This window comes from Bactrocera neohumeralis, unplaced genomic scaffold (assembly GCF_024586455.1).
Source record: "Bactrocera neohumeralis isolate Rockhampton unplaced genomic scaffold, APGP_CSIRO_Bneo_wtdbg2-racon-allhic-juicebox.fasta_v2 cluster09, whole genome shotgun sequence".
NCBI classification, from domain to species: Eukaryota; Metazoa; Arthropoda; class Insecta; order Diptera; family Tephritidae; genus Bactrocera; species Bactrocera neohumeralis.
The window spans coordinates 13,393,805-13,413,092 of NW_026089622.1; the positions used below are offsets into that span (position 1 = coordinate 13,393,805).

The 19,288-nt window shown below is 41.9% G+C and overlaps 2 protein-coding genes across 2 annotated transcripts; one reads left to right on the forward strand and one right to left on the reverse strand.

Annotated features, from left to right (window-relative positions):
* Positions 1-3,584: 3,584 nt before the first annotated feature.
* On the reverse strand, positions 3,585-4,748 carry LOC126764620 (uncharacterized). The gene has a single exon (XM_050482287.1). The coding sequence runs from the start codon at positions 4,746-4,748 to the stop codon at positions 3,585-3,587; it is 1,164 nt and encodes a 387-aa protein (XP_050338244.1).
* Positions 4,749-10,512: 5,764 nt separating this feature from the next.
* LOC126764621 (uncharacterized) lies at positions 10,513-18,574 on the forward strand. The gene is made up of 2 exons (XM_050482288.1): positions 10,513-10,855; positions 17,954-18,574. The coding sequence occupies exon 2, from the start codon at positions 17,960-17,962 to the stop codon at positions 18,572-18,574; it is 615 nt and encodes a 204-aa protein (XP_050338245.1). The 5' UTR covers positions 10,513-10,855; positions 17,954-17,959.
* The last annotated feature ends 714 nt before the right edge of the window (positions 18,575-19,288 follow it).

The following is a 19,288-nucleotide window of genomic DNA, read 5'->3' on the forward strand; positions in this document are numbered from 1 at the left end:
GAAATCCGGATGTTCGTCTGTCCGTCCGTCCGTTTGTCCGTCCGTCCGTCCGTGCAAGCTGTAACTTGAGTAAAAAATGAGATATCATGATGAAACTTGGTACACTTATTCCTTGCCTCCATAAGAAGGTTAAGTTCGAAGATGGGAAAAATCGGCCCACTGCCACGCCCACAAAATGGCGGAAACCGAAAACCTATAAAGTATCATAACTAAGCCATAAATAAAGATATTAAAATGAAATTTGGCAAAAAGGATCGCATTAGGGAGGGGCATATTTGAACGCAGTTTTTTTTTTGGAAAAGTGGGCGTGGCCCCGCCCCCTACTAAGTTTTTTGTACATATCTCGGAAACTATTATAGCTATGTCAACCAAACTCTACAGAGTCGTTTTCTTCAGGCATTTCTATATACAGTTCAAAAATGGAAGAAATCGGATAATAACCACGTCCACCTCCCATACAAAGGTTATGTTGAAAATCACTAAAAGTGCGTTAACCGACTAACAAAAAACGTCAGAAACACTAAATTTTACGGACGAAATTGCAGAAGAAAGCTGCACCCAGGCTTTTTTTAAAAATTGAAAATGGGCGTGGCCTCGCCCACTTATGGATCAAAAACCATATCTCAGGAACTACTAGACCGATTTCAATGAAATTCGGTATATAATATTTTCTTAACACCCTGATGACATGTACGATACATGGGTGAAATCGGTTCACAACCACGCCTTCTTCCAATATAACGCTATTTCGAATTCCATCTGATGCCTTCTCTGTATAATATCTATATGTATACATTAGGAACCAATGATGATAGCGGAATAAAACTTTACAAAAATACGGTATTTGAAAAATATATAAATGACGTATAATGAAATCTCGATTATCACTTTATCATGCGAGAGTATAAAATGTTCGGTGACACCCGAACTTAGCCTTCCTTACTTGTTTTATAGTTCACTTTTAGATTTTTCTCTTCTATTAACTTGTGTCACAGTTTTTTTCTTTTGCACATTCAATGCTCAATAGGATTTGGTAGCAGCACTATTTTGATGTAGAATTTCACGCTGCTCACAGAACTTGCTTTATAGTTCACTTCTTATTGAAAGTCAAATATTTTTACTATCCTTTGTTCGTTTAAGGATATATTTTTCTCACAGTTTTTTTTGCACATTCACTTCTTATTTTATCCTTGATCGTTTAGGGATATTGTTTATATAGATTTTTCTTCTTTATTGTCCAACATTTTATTACAGTATGTTTTGTTATTACTCTAGTTTAAAATTTTTTTTTATATCCGCGATCTTAGGCCGACATGTAACGTCTCCTTCTTGCCTAAGCTACTAAGGAACCGACCGATCGACACTTTTTGTTTTTAGCCTAACTTTTTAGCTAAGTTTTTACACTTTTACACGGCGCGTGATACAGGTGGCTTTACGCTCCTTTGCATATAAGTTGTTCTTGCGCTTTACGTGACTTTTAGTACAAACAGCTTTACGCTCGCTTGCAATTCGCTCGGGCGCCAGTTAAGCTTTCTCTCGTTGAGAAAGCTAAAAAAAACAAAATTGTTTTCGCGTTTAACAACGGTGCTGCATGGATGGCAGCGCGACCGCATTACTTTATTGATTGACATAAAATGTGACAAAAATTAGTGCTTAACATAATTTTATACCTAAATTCCGTCTAGCCTGCAGTGTGTGATGCACTTCCAGGAATTGGCTTGTGAAGGACTAAAAACCCCCTCTAAGGAACCGTCGCCCACCCTGCGATCGCGTTTGCATTACTTCAGGGTGGCGTTCCATTTTTCTCATTGAGAGATTTACATCTGCGCACCTGCGTCCAGGTCCGGCTTTTTACTGCGTAGCAAGAGTGCAGCGAATTTCTTGATAATCCCCCAGTTTTATTCACTCTCCAATATGACGCTGACTAAATTGTCCGCGTTTATTGGGCCAACAAGGTCCTCTACGGCGGTGCGTTCTCCTTGCCAGCGCGCACATTCGAAGAATGTGTGTTCAGCGTCGTCTTCTGTCGCGTCGTTGTATAGGCATGACGGCTCTTCGACTTTTCCCATTCTGTGAAGGTACTTCTTGAAGTACCCGTGACCGGATAACAGCTGGGTTGTGTAAAAATCTACCTCTCCGAATTTTCGGCCTGTCCATGAGTCTAGATCTTTTATAAGCCTGGCCGTCCATCTGCCGCGACTTTCGGTGTCCCATCTTTGTTGCCATGTTATTAATATTTCTTTTTTATTTGTTCTATTGCGCTTTTGTTGTTATCGGATGACTGCTTTAGCTCCCACAGCTTTTTCCTTTCGTGTGCTAGAAGGTCAATTGGGGCATTTCCGCTTATAACTAATATTGCCTCGCCGGACACTGTTCGGTAGGCTGATGCAACTCTGAGGGCTGCTGTGCGGTGCACTCTGGCCGCTACCTTACGCCGGTTTTCCTTTTTAAGCACATCTGCCCATATCTCAGCTCCGTATAATAAAACGCTGATTGTTGTCGACATTAGGAGCTTTCTTTTTTCTTGACTGGGGCCTCCTATGTTGGCCATTAGTCGGCTCAGTTGAGAGGTGATCTTCGCTGCCTTTCCTGCGGCGTGCTGGATTTGTACCCAGAAGGTTAGTCTGGGGTCCAGTCTTACGCCTAGGTAGTTAACTGCTTTTTTTGTCCTAAGAATATCCGTAGTCGTATGCATGATTACTTCGAGAGGTATGTGCTTTTTTGTTAGCAGCAGTAGCTCTGTTTTTTCCGTAGCGAGCTGGAGGCTGTGTGAGTCGAGCCATGCTTGGGTCCGTATCATGACCTGGTTCAGCTTTCTTCGCGCTTCTTCTGTGTCCCTTGCTGTGATTACTGCTGCAATGTCGTCCGCGTAGCCTATTAAATATGATTCATCTGGCGTTTCTAGTTTTAATATAGCGTCGTAGCTAATATTCCATAAGTCTGGTCCGAGGATGGATCCTTGTGCTGCTCCTGACGTGACCGCTATCTGTCGTGATCCCTCTTTAGTTTCGTATAGCAGTTTCCTGTTGCTAAGGTAGCTCCGCACCACGGCCCTGAGGTAGTCGGGTACCTTAAAGCTTTTCTCGAGAGCGTCGATCATATCTACCCATCTAGCGCTGTTGAAGGCGTTTCGGACATCTAGAGTCGCCAGCAACACTATTCTTTTGTGTTTATGCCATCTACGTTGTGCGACTTCTACGCTTTCGATGACGCATTTTATTGCTCCTATGGTTGATCTGCCGGGTCTAAAGCCATATTGTCTAGGGGACAGTCCTCCAGCTTCGTTGATAGCCGCTTCAAGTCTGGGTTTAAGCAGGGTTTCGTATAGCTTTCCCGCTTTGTCAAGCATACATAGTGGGCGGTATGCTGATGGCGAATTGGGGTCTCCTTTTCCCTTACTGATTAGAACCAGCCGTTGCTTTTTCCAGGGTTCAGGGAATATTCCGGCTTCAAGGCAGGCGTTGTACATGTTCAGTAGTACTCCTGGGCGCTCTGCAGCGATTATTTTGAGAATTTCTGATGGGATCCCGTCCGGTCCGGGTGATTTGTTGGCCTTAAGCTTGGCAGTGGCTAGTTGCAGCTCCTCAAGGGTAAACCGGGGGATTTGCGTCGGTCTTAGAATGTGTTGTGGGGAATAGTGCATTCACAATGTTATCCATTTTGGCAGCGGTTAGATCAGGTGGCTTTGCTTGAGCGCCGAGTTTCTTCATCACTATTTTATACCCGAGTCCCCAGGGGTTTCTGTTTATATCCTCGCGTAGTTCCTCCCATTTTTTCTTTTTGCTGTCGCCGATGGCATGCTTGAGCTCCTTTTTTGCTAATTTGTATTGATCGGCTTCTTGAGTTGCGGCTCCTCTACGCATGGATCTCGTGTAGGATCTGCGAAGGCATGTCCGTCTGAGTTGGGCTATATTTTCAGTCCACCAGTAAACTGCTGCTTTATGTTTGCTGTGGGAAGCCTTGGGCATTGCTTTTTGACAGGCTCTTGTTATATTAAGCATTGTGTGCTCGACAGTTTTTCCTGCAATTATGGGGGAGTTGCTAGATGGGTTTTGATCGTCTATTGCGGAGATTAATTTCGAAGTATCTAGCTTCGCAATGTTCCACTTTCGTGTTCCAGTTGTTTTCCTATGCTGGTTAACGCTTGTTCCCGTGTCGATCATAAATGAGATGTAGTGATGATCGCTGCCAGTGTAATCCTCCAGGACCTTCCAGTTCTTTATTGAGCCTGCCATGCGTTCTGTTGATAGGGTAATGTCTGGTGTGGTTTCCTCGCATCCCGGTCTTCTAAACGTGGTTGCATTTCCCGTATTGTGCACTACTAGCCCTAGCCGCGCAGTCATTTCTAGAATGCGCTTTCCTCTCGAGTCCGTGCTTGGTAGACCCCACTCTACCGCTCTGGAATTTAGGTCTCCGGCGATAATCAATTGGCCTTCTATAGACCTGGCTGTATCCTCTATATTATCGAGCTTTCCTTGGAATTCATGTATACTATCGCTTGGCGTCAAGTAGCAGCTAATTACTGTAAAAAGGTCGCATTTGGCCCAGACGAAGCCGTTGCCGTTCCCATTGTTTACAGTACTGATATTACTCCCTGGTGGTAGCCATATAGTGGCGGTTGAGCTGCCATCTTCTAGCCAGGTACCTCTCTCTTTCTTTTTGTATTGCTCGCTTATGATGATCATCTCGTAGTCGCTCTCCGTCACCATTTGCGAGAGAAGTGCGTCGGCAGTCTTGCATCTATGCATGTTGGCCTCTAGGATATTCATTTGCCTCGGTAATTCCTACATACCGTGCATTTTGCGGAGCCCGGGATGTGATCGATTTTTTCATGTTTGGCCTCTTTGCAAAGGCAGCATGAAGGAGGCTTGTCGCAATCTTTCAATTTATGACCTGGTTGGCCGCATTTTATGCAAACACCTTGTCCCCTTCTATCGGGCCCTTTGCAGTCCCAGGTTAAGTGTCCTGGACCAAAGCAGCGGAAACACCTTTTGGGGGTTTCTTTTAGCCGCAGCCTGCAGCTAACCCAGCTGATTTTGAAGCGTGCCTGTCGCATTAGTGCATCAGCTCTATCCTGGTCCAGCGTTACATATGCCCTTACCTGCTCTCTTGTGATAGGAGCTGTTATGTTAATCGCCAAGCCTTCGGTGGGGTCCTGTAGCGCTTCTTTGACAGCCCCTGCTACTTCCTCTTTTGTTGTCAGCGAGTCGAGGTCTCTAATTTCTATAGTAACCTTAGTTTTGAGGTCGACTACAGTTGCAGTCTCTTTGAGAGTGGACTTAAGTGCCTCACAGAAGCTGGCCTTTGTGGACTGTCCCTTCCCTAGCTCTAGTAATAGGGCTCCGGCTCTTGTTTTGCGGATCCCTTTGATTTTGACTTCTGCCTTTTTAAGATCTACCTTGCTACGGAGGACTTCGGCGTAGCTGTTTCCATCTTCTGGTTTTATTATAACGGCCTCTGTTTGTCGTTTTGGCCTGTTATTTCCTTTCTGGTTTGCGGCCATGTTGTTGACTGGTTGCTTCTTGTTTGCGTTTTTAGGCGCTTCTTCCCTCGTTCCTTCGTTGACGTGAGTTTCCCTGGCTTTTTTAGGCAAAACTTTTTTGCCACTGGCCGTCGTTTTCGTGTCGTGGTCGCACTATTTCTCGCAGCTCCACGGGGCTTGTCGCACGCCGCTTCGAGGTTGCTGACTCGGGGGTCGTGATGCGTCTGCTTAGGTGTACCCGCCTTTTCTCGGTTTCCGCAGTGAGCCAATTTCTGCGGTAGATCTGCATGCGTCGAAGAGTTCGTCTAGCTGTGCCGCCCCGTTCTTTGCTGACGTTCTTTCGTCCATGCTGACGTTCTTTTGCTTCGCCATCGCCAACTTCATTTTTTGCACTATCCCCTTGCACTTTTCTAGGGATTCTTCTTCTGCTCGTCTCATTTGGGTGATGTATTCTTGTTTCGGCGAGCTCTGATTTCCGTCTTTAGTGGCAGCTGGGGTACTCTTCCCTTGTGTGTGGCCGGAGTCTCCCTTGAGTCTGTCTTTTCCCCAGTTTTTTCCGTCTGCTTTGGAGTGTCGGTGAGTATGGGGGATCTGAGTATCCTGCTACTTCTGCGGAACACCGTTTCTTATTCCTCTTATTGTCCGTCTTTGTTTTGCTGTTCCTTTTTTTGGGTTTTTAGTTGTAGTTGCGGTGTATTCATTTTTTCTGTTGGGTCTCCGCTTCAAGCCGCTATCTCCGCACGTTGTAGCAGTTGCCCTTTATGAACCCCGTGGTTATCTATGCAAACAGGGAGGCCACGCAAGGGTTGACACAAGTCCTTATGGGAGCTTGTGTTCAGAGCCAGGTTCGGGCACGAATCAGGAATTCGTCTCAACTGAACCTGTACGGCCATAGAAATTATGGCGACGTGCATTGAACGTACTTGAAGACCTGCAATGGTTTTAACGAGACGGAGGTGAGAGCAGTATTAGCCTGCCAGCCATTTCGATAAGATCTATCTAGATTATCTACTGAGGTGACAGAATACTGCCCTCCCCAGCCCTTTGTCGATCTTATCCGTTTCGGTTTTCCAGTACGCCATAATCAGAATCTTACTGGCCTCGATTCTGATGGGCTCTTGTCCAAGGTTTTCCTTCGTCTTCTGTGCACCTTTGGTGTTGGTCGCTGTGTCCCTCGTCGCTTTGTTGCCTCCCTCTCGTGGGTAGGTTCTCCCTCGGTGCAGCCCCGGTGGGGGTTGTGGACGCTTATTTGAAGGCGGCATTTTCTCGCCTTTTTGCGGGAGGTTCATTGGGCGCGTGAGGCGTTTTGAGCCAAGCCCTCCTTTCCTGCAGCTCTTGGTCGGGGGCTGCGTATTACTATTCGCAGCTGGCCTACTTAGCGTGGGCCGTTCACTATCCGCCAGCTGTGACCCCGGTAGTAGCCTGAGCTCAGCCTTACCATATTTTTCTGCCATTGCACGTGCTCAATTCTGCTAAATAGCAGCGAGAATGGTGAAATTCCGTGTCGCAATCTTATAAGCTCTGTTAGCCGTCCAATCGAACATCATACAGAATTCAATTTGCACCTTCTATGTTTTATGTTCTCTGATAAAACATAGAGAAGGTGCAAATTGAATTCTGTATGATGTTCGATTGGACGGCTAACAGAGCTTCTAGAATTGTAGTACGGAATTTCACCATTCTCGCTGCTATTTAACAGAATTGAACACATTGTGTTATTGGTAGAAAATCCGAGCTGTGCCGAAAGAAACTAACAAACGATCGCCGATTATTACCGCTTCCCTTGCTGTTCGAACAGCTTCGCCAACAAGCTAGCGTAAATATGCATATTTTTGTACGAGCTTGCATACATATCGACGCCGATTTTTGCGAGCCACGGAAAAATATTTTAGAATTGACAAATATTATAAATCGACAACAGGTATGTTGCCACTTTTTCTTAGAACAAACACCAGAAAGTTGTTCAATTTATGATTTTTAGCTTTTGCCATCGTCGCGAAAAGACGGTTGTAGGCACACTCGGGGAGATGTTACGGCGTCTGTTTTTATGAATGAAGCGAGGTCGCTTGTGGAATTTGCGCCTGCGTTTATGAAAGAAATCGTATTTGTTGTAAAATTTACTATATTTGGTTTTCGCCAATTTGGCTGCTATTTAGACAATTGTTGTTTTTGTAGAACAATGCTTACAATTTTTGTTAGTGACATATTCACATGTGTACGGATATGTATGTTTGTATGCTTGTGCATTATATGTACATATATCGGGTGATTTTTTAAGAGCTTGATAACTTTTTTAAAAAAAAAAAACGCATAAAATTTGCAAAATCTCATCGGTTCTTTATTTGAAACGTTAGATTGGTTCATGACATTTACTTTTTGAAGATAATTTCATTTAAATGTTGACCGCGGCTGCGTCTTAGGTGGTCCATTCGGAAAGTCCAATTTTGGGCAACTTTTTCGAGCATTTCGGCCGGAATAGCCCGAATTTCTTCGGAAATGTTGTCTTCCAAAGCTGGAATAGTTGCTGGCTTATTTCTGTAGACTTTAGACTTGACGTAGCCCCACAAAAAATAGTCTAAAGGCGTTAAATCGCATGATCTTGGTGGCCAACTTACGGGTCCATTTCTTGAGATGAATTGTTCTCCGAAGTTTTCCCTCAAAATGGCCATAGAATCGCGAGCTGTGTGGCATGTAGCGCCATCTTGTTGAAACCACATGTCAACCAAGTTCAGTTCTTCCATTTTTGGCAACAAAAAGTTTGTTAGCATCGAACGATAGCGATCGCCATTCACCGTAACGTTGCGTCCAACAGCATCTTTGAAAAAATACGGTCCAATGATTCCACCAGCGTACAAACCACACCAAACAGTGCATTTTTCGGGATGCATGGGCAGTTGGCCACCAAGATCATGCGATTTAACGCCTTTAGACTATTTTTTGTGGGGCTACGTCAAGTCTAAAGTCTACAGAAATAAGCCAGCAACTATTCCAGCTTTGGAAGACAACATTTCCGAAGAAATTCGGGCTATTCCGGCCGAAATGCTCGAAAAAGTTGCCCAAAATTGGACTTTCCGAATGGACCACCTAAGACGCAGCCGCGGTCAACATTTAAATGAAATTATCTTCAAAAGTAAATGTCATGAACCAATCTAACGTTTCAAATAAAGAACCGATGAGATTTTGCAAATTTTTATGCGTTTTTTTTTAAAAAAAAGGTATCAAGCTCTTAAAAAATCACCCGATAAATATAAATGAATGTACATATATGAACATGCAGATCAATGCGCGCACATGTATATTGATAAGTGATAAAATCATCATTTCGATTTCTGAAAGCGCTCATGTGTATACAGACATTCATATGAGCAGATAGTCAGATTTATATGAGAGACGAAGTATTTATATATTGTTGTGATAAATTCAATTTCTATTAGTAAGAATCATAATACAAAACAAGTAAGGAAGGGCTAAGTTCGGGTGTCACCGAACATTTTATACTCTCGCACGATAAAGTGATAATCGAGATTTCATTATCCGTCATTTACATATTTTTCAAATACCGTATTTGTGTAAAGTTTTATTCCGCTATCATCATTCGTTCCTAATGTATATATTATATAGAGAAGGCATCAGATGGAATTCAAAATAGCGTTATATTGAAAAAAGGCGTGGTTCTTAACCGATTTCACCAATATTTTGTACATGTCATCAGGGTGTTAAGAAAATGTTACATACCGAATTTCATTGAAATCGGTCTAGTAGTTCCCGAGATATGGTTTTTGGTCCATAAATAGGCGACGCCACGCCCATTTTCAATTTTTAAAAAAAGCTTGAGTGCAGCTTCCTTCTGCCATTTCTTCCGTAAAATTTAGTGTTTCTGACGTTTTTTGTTAGTCGGTTAACGCACTTTTAGTGATTTTCAACATAACCTTTGTATGGGAGGTGGGCGTGGTTATTATCCGATTTCTTCCATTTTTGAACTGTTTATGAAAATGCCTGAAGGAAACGACTTTATAGAGTTTGGTTGACATAGCTATAGTAGTTTCCGAGATATGTACAAAAAACTACGTAAGGGGCGGGGCCCTAAATGAGCCTTAGTCGCCTGCCCCACACCACACTTACACCCATCACTAACACGCACACTCACCACACTCACCTCGACATCACCACACTCCACATCAACACCACCCACACGCGAGAGCCCAGGATCCACACACTCCAACTCACACCACACTACTCAGCAGGAAAAGGGTCAGGCTCTACACAGTTCAGTTTGATTCGTCCATTACTGAATGCACGTCGTCTTTTCGCCACACGCCGCGTTATCGCAGCCGATCTCCATCATTTAAACATCATTTTGTGAATATAAGAATTTTAATAATTTTTAAAGTGAAATTATTTGTAAAAACTTCTATACGGCCCCACAAAAAGTGAATTAATTATATTCTAGAAAATAAAAATGTTTTATATTGCAAATTGTGAAATGAAACCGGAGGTTTTATTTTAAAACACACTATTTGGCATAAGTGGTAAGTCCAGCGGGCAGTGATTAAAACATTGGTCCTTCGAGCCGCAAGAAAACGGCACTATTGAAAAAAAAAAAAAAAAAAAAAAAAAATCAAATTAAAATTGTGACATAAAAATACATAAAAAACTTGTTCAAAAAAAAAAAATTGCAAAATTCGTGCACAAAATTAAATAAGGCGACATATACATACACATATACAAATATACAAAAATTAGTGCAATATACAATATACATATGTATATACAAAAAGTATTGCAAGTTTTATTAAAGTGAAGTGACAAATACTTACATACATACAAAAAAAAAAAAAAGTTGAAAACGGAAAACACAAAACGGTTCCCTACCGTTACAAAAAAAAAAAAAAAAAAAAAAATTTTAAATCAAAATCAAAAGAAAAAACAAAAAAATTTTTTATGCTAATACGAAAAATTTTAAATCGCGTTTGAGACATATAAATACATATAAATATACATATAAATACAATATTATGCTGAACAACAACTAAACAAAAAAAAGCCGGGCGCGTAAATTAATTTATTCTAAACGGGCGCGAAGTTTACAACCAAACAAGAAAGAAAAACAATAAACCCAAAGTGCAATAAATTTCAAACAAAAATAATAAATAATAAAATTACTACTGGTGGAAATAAAATACATCTGTACATACCAAACAACCACAGGAAGAGCTCAAAAGGAAAGGGATACAGCGACCAACCCTAACAACATCAACATCAGCAGCAACAGGAAACAAATAGGATACAACTGGGACAGCGACAAATGCAAACAACCCAAAACCCTCAAATACCGCATACTAAAGCCCTCAAATACCCTTGAAGCGGCTCAAAGTGAGTGTATCGACTCCATTTATTCATATAAAATTTTTATATAGTGGCATATATGTATGGTGAAAGTTACAGTTCATTTTTCTAACAACTGTATACTTTAATAAAACGGTTGCTACCAAACTGTTTGAACTTACGGTTGATATCCGGGAAACCGAAAACAGTTTGGTGCATTACATATGTACATACAATATATGTATGAACAGTATATAGTATGATATATAATTATATATATACTGGCATATACATATCTGTTAAAAGCCTAGTTATGCTTACACTTGTGTTCACAAGCACACAAAGTTTATAAAAAAAAAAAAAACATTTTCAAGTATTCACTTGACAACATTTTCCGGCAATACCCCTTATACTCAAAACAGTATAAGCAGGATTGCGCTAAGTAAGCTAAGGCAATTTCGAAAATTAAAATAAAAGGAATAATATCAACCATACATATATGCACAATATTAACAACGTATATACATATACATTACATATACATTATATATATTACCACAATTGGCAACAAGATAAATTAGCATACACACATATGCTAGTAACAACAAAGTAAAAGTTATAACTTCCACAAATTTGCATTTGCGCTAAAAGAGCATACCTGCACTTTGCCATTTTTTCTTCCCGCGTTATTCGTACCGCAAAATAATATACACGGCATACAATTTGCTTATGCCGATGTAGATATATAACGTATGTACATAGGGTACATAATTAAATAAAATCTTAATTTACAATTTAAATATTTCGAAAAAAAAAAAAATTCGGTGCGGTAAATGCAACCGTTTAATAAGGATAAATTACATTCTGTCAATTAAAAAAAAAAAAAAAAAAAAAGTTTACAAATATATACGGCATATTAACATTTCATTTTATATTATATATCCAAAGGCCAAATCGGCATATTTCAAGCAATACCTCTTGTTCTTGCTAAAGCACAAGCAAGCAGGATTGCAAACGGAAAAAATCTTTTATATACAAAGGTCATTAACCCTTTTCTCTTTCCTTATTATCGCCCGTATACGCAATTATAAACGAACGAGTGCGAAGCAATAAATAAAATCGAAAAAACAAGAACAAACTAATAGCACAACTATTAGAAATACGAAGCAATAAATAAAATAGAAAGAAAACAAAACAAACTAATAGCACAACTATTAGGGATAACGAAAACGAAACACTCGCTCGTTAGTTCGGCCATTGCGTATACGGATACAACAAAAATACAATTTTATAATAAGGAAAACGAAACACTCGTTCGTTGGTTCCTACCTTGCGGATACAACAAAAATACAATTTTATAATAAGGAAAACGAAATACGCGTTCGTTATTAGATACTTGTGTATACAACAACCATACAAACCGCGTATCTTAAAGATTCAAACGTATTTATTAACACCATAAATACACTGAGAGAAGTTTTTTCTGTCTCATATTTTCAATTTTTACCTATTATCTAAATGAACGGAGATTCTAAGGAATCTAAATCGATTCAATATCTAAAAGTACAAAAAATGATTTCTGAAGAAAAGAGCCCATGTACACCTGCTGAAGCTACACGCTCAAAGCAAGGTGCTACAAAGCAAAAAAAAATTAAAGACATTTCATATACTAAGTTTATCGCTGAGAGTGACAGTTTAATTCGATACTGCACTCGATTTTCATCTTCACCGATTCAGGACAATTCTGAATCGGTACTAGAAATCAAAAAAGAAAATCTAGGCAATTTCTGGACACGTCTCCAAGCTGCGTATGACGCAATTCTAGAATCTGACGAATCAGATCTTCCGGAAAATTTTAAATCCTCGGCTTGCTCCAAATACGAAAACTGTTTAGACCAGTACGAGGAAACGAGAGCTATGATCTCTGATCAATTGAGATTAATAAAAGCAATTGCACCTACTCCACAACCGAGAGTAGAGCTGCCTCCAATTCAAAGCCAAGAGGCGAGTTCCGGCATTCACCTTAAAGTGCCAGCATGCGATACAGAAATATTTCATGGAGGTTATGAACAATGGCCGTCCTTCCGGGACATGTTTACGGCCGTGTACATAAACCATCCTAAATTATCTCAAGCGCAAAAATTGTATCACCTCCGATACAAAACAAAAGGCCAAGCAGGAGCAATAGTAAAACAGTTCACTCTTAATGACGAAAATTTCAATTATGCTTGGGAAGCTTTAAAAGCTCGCTACGAGAACGAAAGAATATTAGTCGACAAACAAGTCACAATATTAATGAATTTACCAAAAATTCAGAAAGAAACAAGTGAAGAATTTATAAAACTTCAATCCACTGTTTCAAATTGCTTGTCGGTTCTAGCGACACAGAATATTCCCACAGACAATTGGGACCCCATACTGGTAAATATATGCTCCGCGGCATTACCGGAAAAATCTTTGCTTCTGTGGGAGCAATCGCTCTCATCACGAAGAAAATGCCCAACGTGGCAACAAATGAATGATTTCTTAACTACCCAGTATGAAATTGCGGAAAGGGTAGATAAAAAAACGGTCAGAACTAAAAACGTTCAACACGACCTAAATCGAAGTTTTATTAGACCCCAAGCTAATAACAACCACAATTTAAACAGAAGCTTCTTTAAAAACCAATCGTTCACATCCGAACAATATAAACAAACGTCATGCGAACTGTGTAAAGGAGGGCACAAGCTGAAAGCTTGCGAAAAGTTTAAAAAACTTAATATCAATGAAAGGAACAACTTTGTCAGAGCAAAAAGGCTCTGTACAAACTGCTTGTCCCACTCACATAATCTCAATAATTGCGAAAGCAAATTCAATTGCGTATATTGCCACAAGAGGCATCATTCAATGTTGCATTTCAATAACTTTCCTAGCACACCCCAAAGTAGCGCTTTCTCCAAAAGAGCCACGGGTTTAGTTGCAACCGCAACTCCCGAAACACAAAATCCCGAAATTTGCCAAGAGACACCATGCTGCTCAAAGGCTTTAAAAACACAAACGCTTCACAGCGAGAATCAAAGTAGGGTACTACTACCCACTGCAGTTATCTCCATCGAACACCGAGGAGAACTTTTCAAATTGAGAGCCCTAATAGACCAAGGATCACAACGATCATTCATAGCGTCTAGGGCACAAAATAGGCTAAAACTACCAACAAAACAAGCCAATTATGAAATTACGGGAATGGGCGGAAGAGTAGTACAAAACTCAAATAAAATCTGCCCCATTACCCTGATTTCCCCCCAAGCGGATAAGCGCATTCAAGCAGAAGCTATAGTCTTACCGCAACTTACGAACATGCTTCCAAGCTATCATATAAATAGCAAGCATTGGCAAAAGGTTACACACCTAAAGCTAGCAGATCCTAACTGCAACACCCCCGCTCAAATAGATCTTCTATTAGGCAGCGACCTTATACCTCAAATTATTCTAGAAGGGGTTGAAAAAATTTCAAACACCCTTCTAGCTCAAAATACTATATTCGGTTGGATACTAAGTGGACTAGTGACAGAATCAGTTACCACCATGACAACTCAAGTGGAAGAAATATCCAATGAATTTCTTAATTCACAATTAAGGAAATTTTGGGAGTTAGAAGAACTCCCCCCCATTTCAATTACAACGCCAGAAGATCAGTATTGTGAAGACTTTTACAAAGCCACAACTACTAGATCAGGAAATGGTCGGTATGTCGTACGACTACCATTTAAACAACAATTTCCAGATACACTCGCCATAGGTCACTCTCGCACCTCTGCAATACAGCAGTTTCTAAGTATGGAAAAAAACCTGCTTAGAAAAGATGAACTCAAACAACATTATGATGGTGTCTTAGAAGAATACCTCCATTTAGATCACATGGAGGAAGTAAGCCCATGCGAAAAAATCATAAAAGGCAAATATCACTCATTCTACTTGCCACATCATGCAGTAGTAAAGCCTGACAAAAAAACCACAAAGGTTAGAGTTGTCTTTAATGCCTCGAGATCCACTAGCTCGGGGAATTCCCTAAATGATATTCTATTTACGGGACCCACACTCCAACCAGACTTGATGCTCCTCATATTAAATTGGCGTATATACAAATACGTTTTCAATGGGGATGTCGAAAAAATGTATCGACAAATAATGGTACATAAGGATGATCAAGATTTTCAACGAATTATTTTTCGAAAATCTCCCAATAGTCCAATAAGCGACTTTAAATTAAAAACAGTTACCTTTGGCGTAAACTGTGCCCCATACCTCGCCATTCGTACACTCCACGAACTGGCAGAAGACACAAAGTCAGAGTTTCCTCTGGCAACACAAGTCTTAAAAACACATACGTATGTAGACGACATCCTGTCTGGGAGCCACAGCCTCTCACAAGCATACGAGTCCTTATCACAAGTGATAAAGGCCCTCAACACCGCAGGGTTTCCTCTAAAAAAGATCACAGCTAATCACCCAAGTATCTTAAAAAATATACCAAACGATAACAAATTGGATACTAATTTCCTTATATTTGAAAAGGAAAGTATAACAAAAACACTGGGCATCCAATGGAATGCGATATCGGACCAGTTCTCATACACGACAGAGTCCATAACCGCATTATCCGCCATAACAAAGAGGCAAATTTTATCCTCAATGGCAAAACTTTTTGACCCCGCAGGATGGCTTGCGCCAATTATGATACAAGCGAAAATCCTGATTCAAGAATTATGGCTAGACGGAACTGACTGGGACGAACAAGTGAAACCTCTTCGCTTAGAAAAATGGTCCCAGTTCGCTAATAATCTGACCGACATTTCGCAGATACAAATTCCACGGTGGGTAAACTATTCCCCCGAATACAAAGTGGAACTACACGGCTTCTGCGACGCCTCTGAAAAGGCATATTGTGCCACTATATATGTGCGCACACAAAGCGATATTGCAACTACAAGCCACCTACTAGTGGCAAAAGCAAAAGTTGCGCCTCTAAAAACCATAAGTCTACCACGACTTGAACTCTGTGGCGCTCTGCTATTAGCCAAGCTAGTCTCCATGGTGCAGACTCACTTGAACATGGCAAAATACAAGTTATATCTATGGTCCGATTCCGAAATAGTTCTAGCCTGGTTGGAAAAACCACCACATGCGTGGAAAACATATATTTTCATCAGAACTTCTCAAATACTTGACCTAGTAGGATCAGCCACTTGGCGACACGTAGCCAGTGCTGACAATCCTGCTGATCTAGGTACAAGAGGATGCAAACCTCTGCATCTCGCCACCTCCACCCTCTGGTGGAATGGTCCCCGATGGTTAACAGAATCTCCCGATTCTTGGCCACAATCGCCAATGCGCAACATAATTGCCCCCGAAAGTCGAAAAATCGACACCTACCACACAATATTGGATGATAATGACATCCTTGAACGATTTTCATCGTTCCCCCGAGCACTCAGAGTAGTCGCCTATATTCTCAAATTCGCAGAGCGACTCAAACTTAAACTGCAAGGAGCAACTTACCCCCAATGCGATACATTGACCCATCAAGACTTACAAAAAGCAAAGGTCGCTCTTATCGCATCAACCCAAACGCGCTATTTCAGTCGCGACATATCGTTACTAAGAGAATCGAAGCCAATTGACAAAAAGAGCTCACTCTTAGTACTAAACCCATTTCTTGACACGAAAGGTCTGCTTCGTGCCAATGGTCGGCTCGCTAATTCAAGCCTGACTTACAACGAACGCCACCCCATCATAATACCTGAGAAGTCTCCTTTTGCCACATTACTCCTGAATTACATCCATATATTAATGTTGCACGCAGAGCAGCGCCTCATGCAACATATGGTACGCCAAGAGTATTATATTCCCCGTCTTAAGCCCCAGATCAAAAATGCATTTTCATGTGCAAGATCTGCACTATGCATAAGCAAAAAATGCGAACTCAGATTATGGCAGCACTTCCACCTGAACGCTGCAATTTCGCTCTGCCTTTCACGACCACAGGTGTCGATTTTGCTGGGCCTTTTCAAATAAAGGCTTCCATGCTAAGATCTCCCACTCTCATGAAAGGCTATGTGGCTGTCTTTGTATGTTTCACGACAAAGGCAGTACACCTTGAGCTGTGTACTAATCTGACGACGGAGGCTTTTTGTAGCGGCATTTGCTCGTTTCGTCGCTCGACGTGGCTTCCCCTCCAAAATCATGAGCGATAATGGCAAAACATTCATAGGAGCCCAACGAGCCACAGAAAAACAGTTTGTGGATTTCTTAAAACAAGTGTCCCCTGATATCGTACAAAAGTACGCCCCTCAAGGTATCAATTGGCAATTTATACCTCCAAGCGCTCCTCATATGGGTGGTTTATGGGAATCAGCTGTAAAGAGCTTCAAATCTCATTTCAAGAAGCTAGCCGGCAGCTATAAATTTAATTATGAAGAATTCACGACATTATTAGCTAAAATTGAAGCCGTTCTCAACTCACGGCCGCTCACAGCACTATCACAAGATCCCTCCGAATTCACAGCCCTAACTCCAGGGCATTTTCTAAAAGGAGCACCCATTCTGGCCACACCTGAGCCAGGCGTGGAGTCGCTATCCTTATTAAATAGATGGGAAAGAATTAAAATTCTCCATCATAATTTCAGTAGCCGATGGAAAGAAGACTATATAAAGGACCTCCACAAGAGGTACCGATGGAAAAATACAGAAAATGCGCCAAAAGTTGGAGATTGTGTCCTGATTCACGACGATTGCCTGCCACCTACCGAATGGCGGCTGGGCCGCATAGAGAAGCTTTATCCAGGCTCCGACGGTCATATTCGCGTAGTCGATCTCCGTACGCAATCCGGAAAGTTAACAAGACCGCTCGTCAAGCTATGCTTCTTACCGATCGCCGATAACCGCGAAACGAAAACCGACAAACCGCTAAAATAAACCGAATATAAAAACAAAATAAAATAAAAATTTATATAAATACATATATTCATATATATATATATTTAAAATCACTCACAAAAGTAGTCGATTAATCTAACGACCCACTCATGCCGCATAACGTGGCAGCCATGCTCATATGTCCTATATGCAACCAAATTCTAATTGAAATAACACTCTTCCAAACAGATCAATATGGATGCAGACATGCCAGCAGCCCCGACACCAACCACTCGTTCGGCTGTCAATGTGCCACGCCAAGCGGCTGCCCCAGTTGCAGCGCCTCGAACAACCACCCCAACGGTGCCTCGGAGTGGAACGGCCGCATTCCCGTCAACACCCGCGCTGGTCGCCGACCCACAACGCCGTAGATGTCCCCTATGTCGTCGACCCCACCGGCTGCCACAATGCGTCATTTTTAAGGGATTGCCACCTCAACAACGCCAGTTGGTCGTGCAGGCGCACGGCCATTGTCTGAATTGCCTGAATCCTGTCCACCAAACGCACGAGTGTACTTCGGGCAATCTGTGCCAAATTTGTATGCGGCCGCATCACACCATGTTGCACCGACTCACTCGGAATGACACCAGCCAAACTCCTGCCGGCCGCAACCGCGGCGCATTACGACGACCGCCATTAGGCCGGGATGCACGGTCCCGGCGAGCAATAGGGCCATCATCATCCCGTGCCCGGCGGCCACACAATGGGGCGTCAACACGACGCCAGCAACAACGACCGCGTCCGCGCCGCACCTCAGGCCTCAGCAGGGTCGTAGCCCCTCTGCAGCAGCTTCAAAGCATTCTAGGCTGAAATATTCGCCTAGGGGGGCCGGGATGGCTAAATGAGCCTTAGTCGCCTGCCCCACACCACACCTACACCCATCACTAACACGCACACTCACCACACTCACCTCGACATCACCACACTCCACATCAACACCACCCACACGCGAGAGCCCAGGATCCACACACTCCAACTCACACCACACTACTCAGCATGAAAAGGGTCAGGCTCTACACAGTTCAGTATTGATTCGTCCATTACTGAATGCACGTCGTCTTTTCGCCACACGCCGTTAGTTATCGCCATTTATGCCGATCTCCATCATTTAGACCCATCATTTTGTGAATATACGAATTTTAATAATTTGTGATTGTGAAATTAACGTGTCCAGAACCCCCTCTATACGGCCATTAGAAGACGCATTGCTATTCTTAAATAAAAGTGTTTATGCAAATTGTGAGTGGTAAGTCCAGCGGGCAGTGATTAAAACAATAGGTTTTCGGTTTCCGCCATTTTGTGGGCGTGGCAGTGGGCCGATTTTGCCCATCTTCGAACTTAACCTTCTTATGGAACCAAGGAATACGTGTATCAAGTTTCATCATGATATCTCAATTTTTACTCAAGTTACAGCTTGCACGGACGGACGGACAGACGGACGGACGGACGGACGGACGGACAGACGGACGGACGGACAGACAGACATCCGGATTTCAACTCTACTCGTCACCCTGATCACTTTGG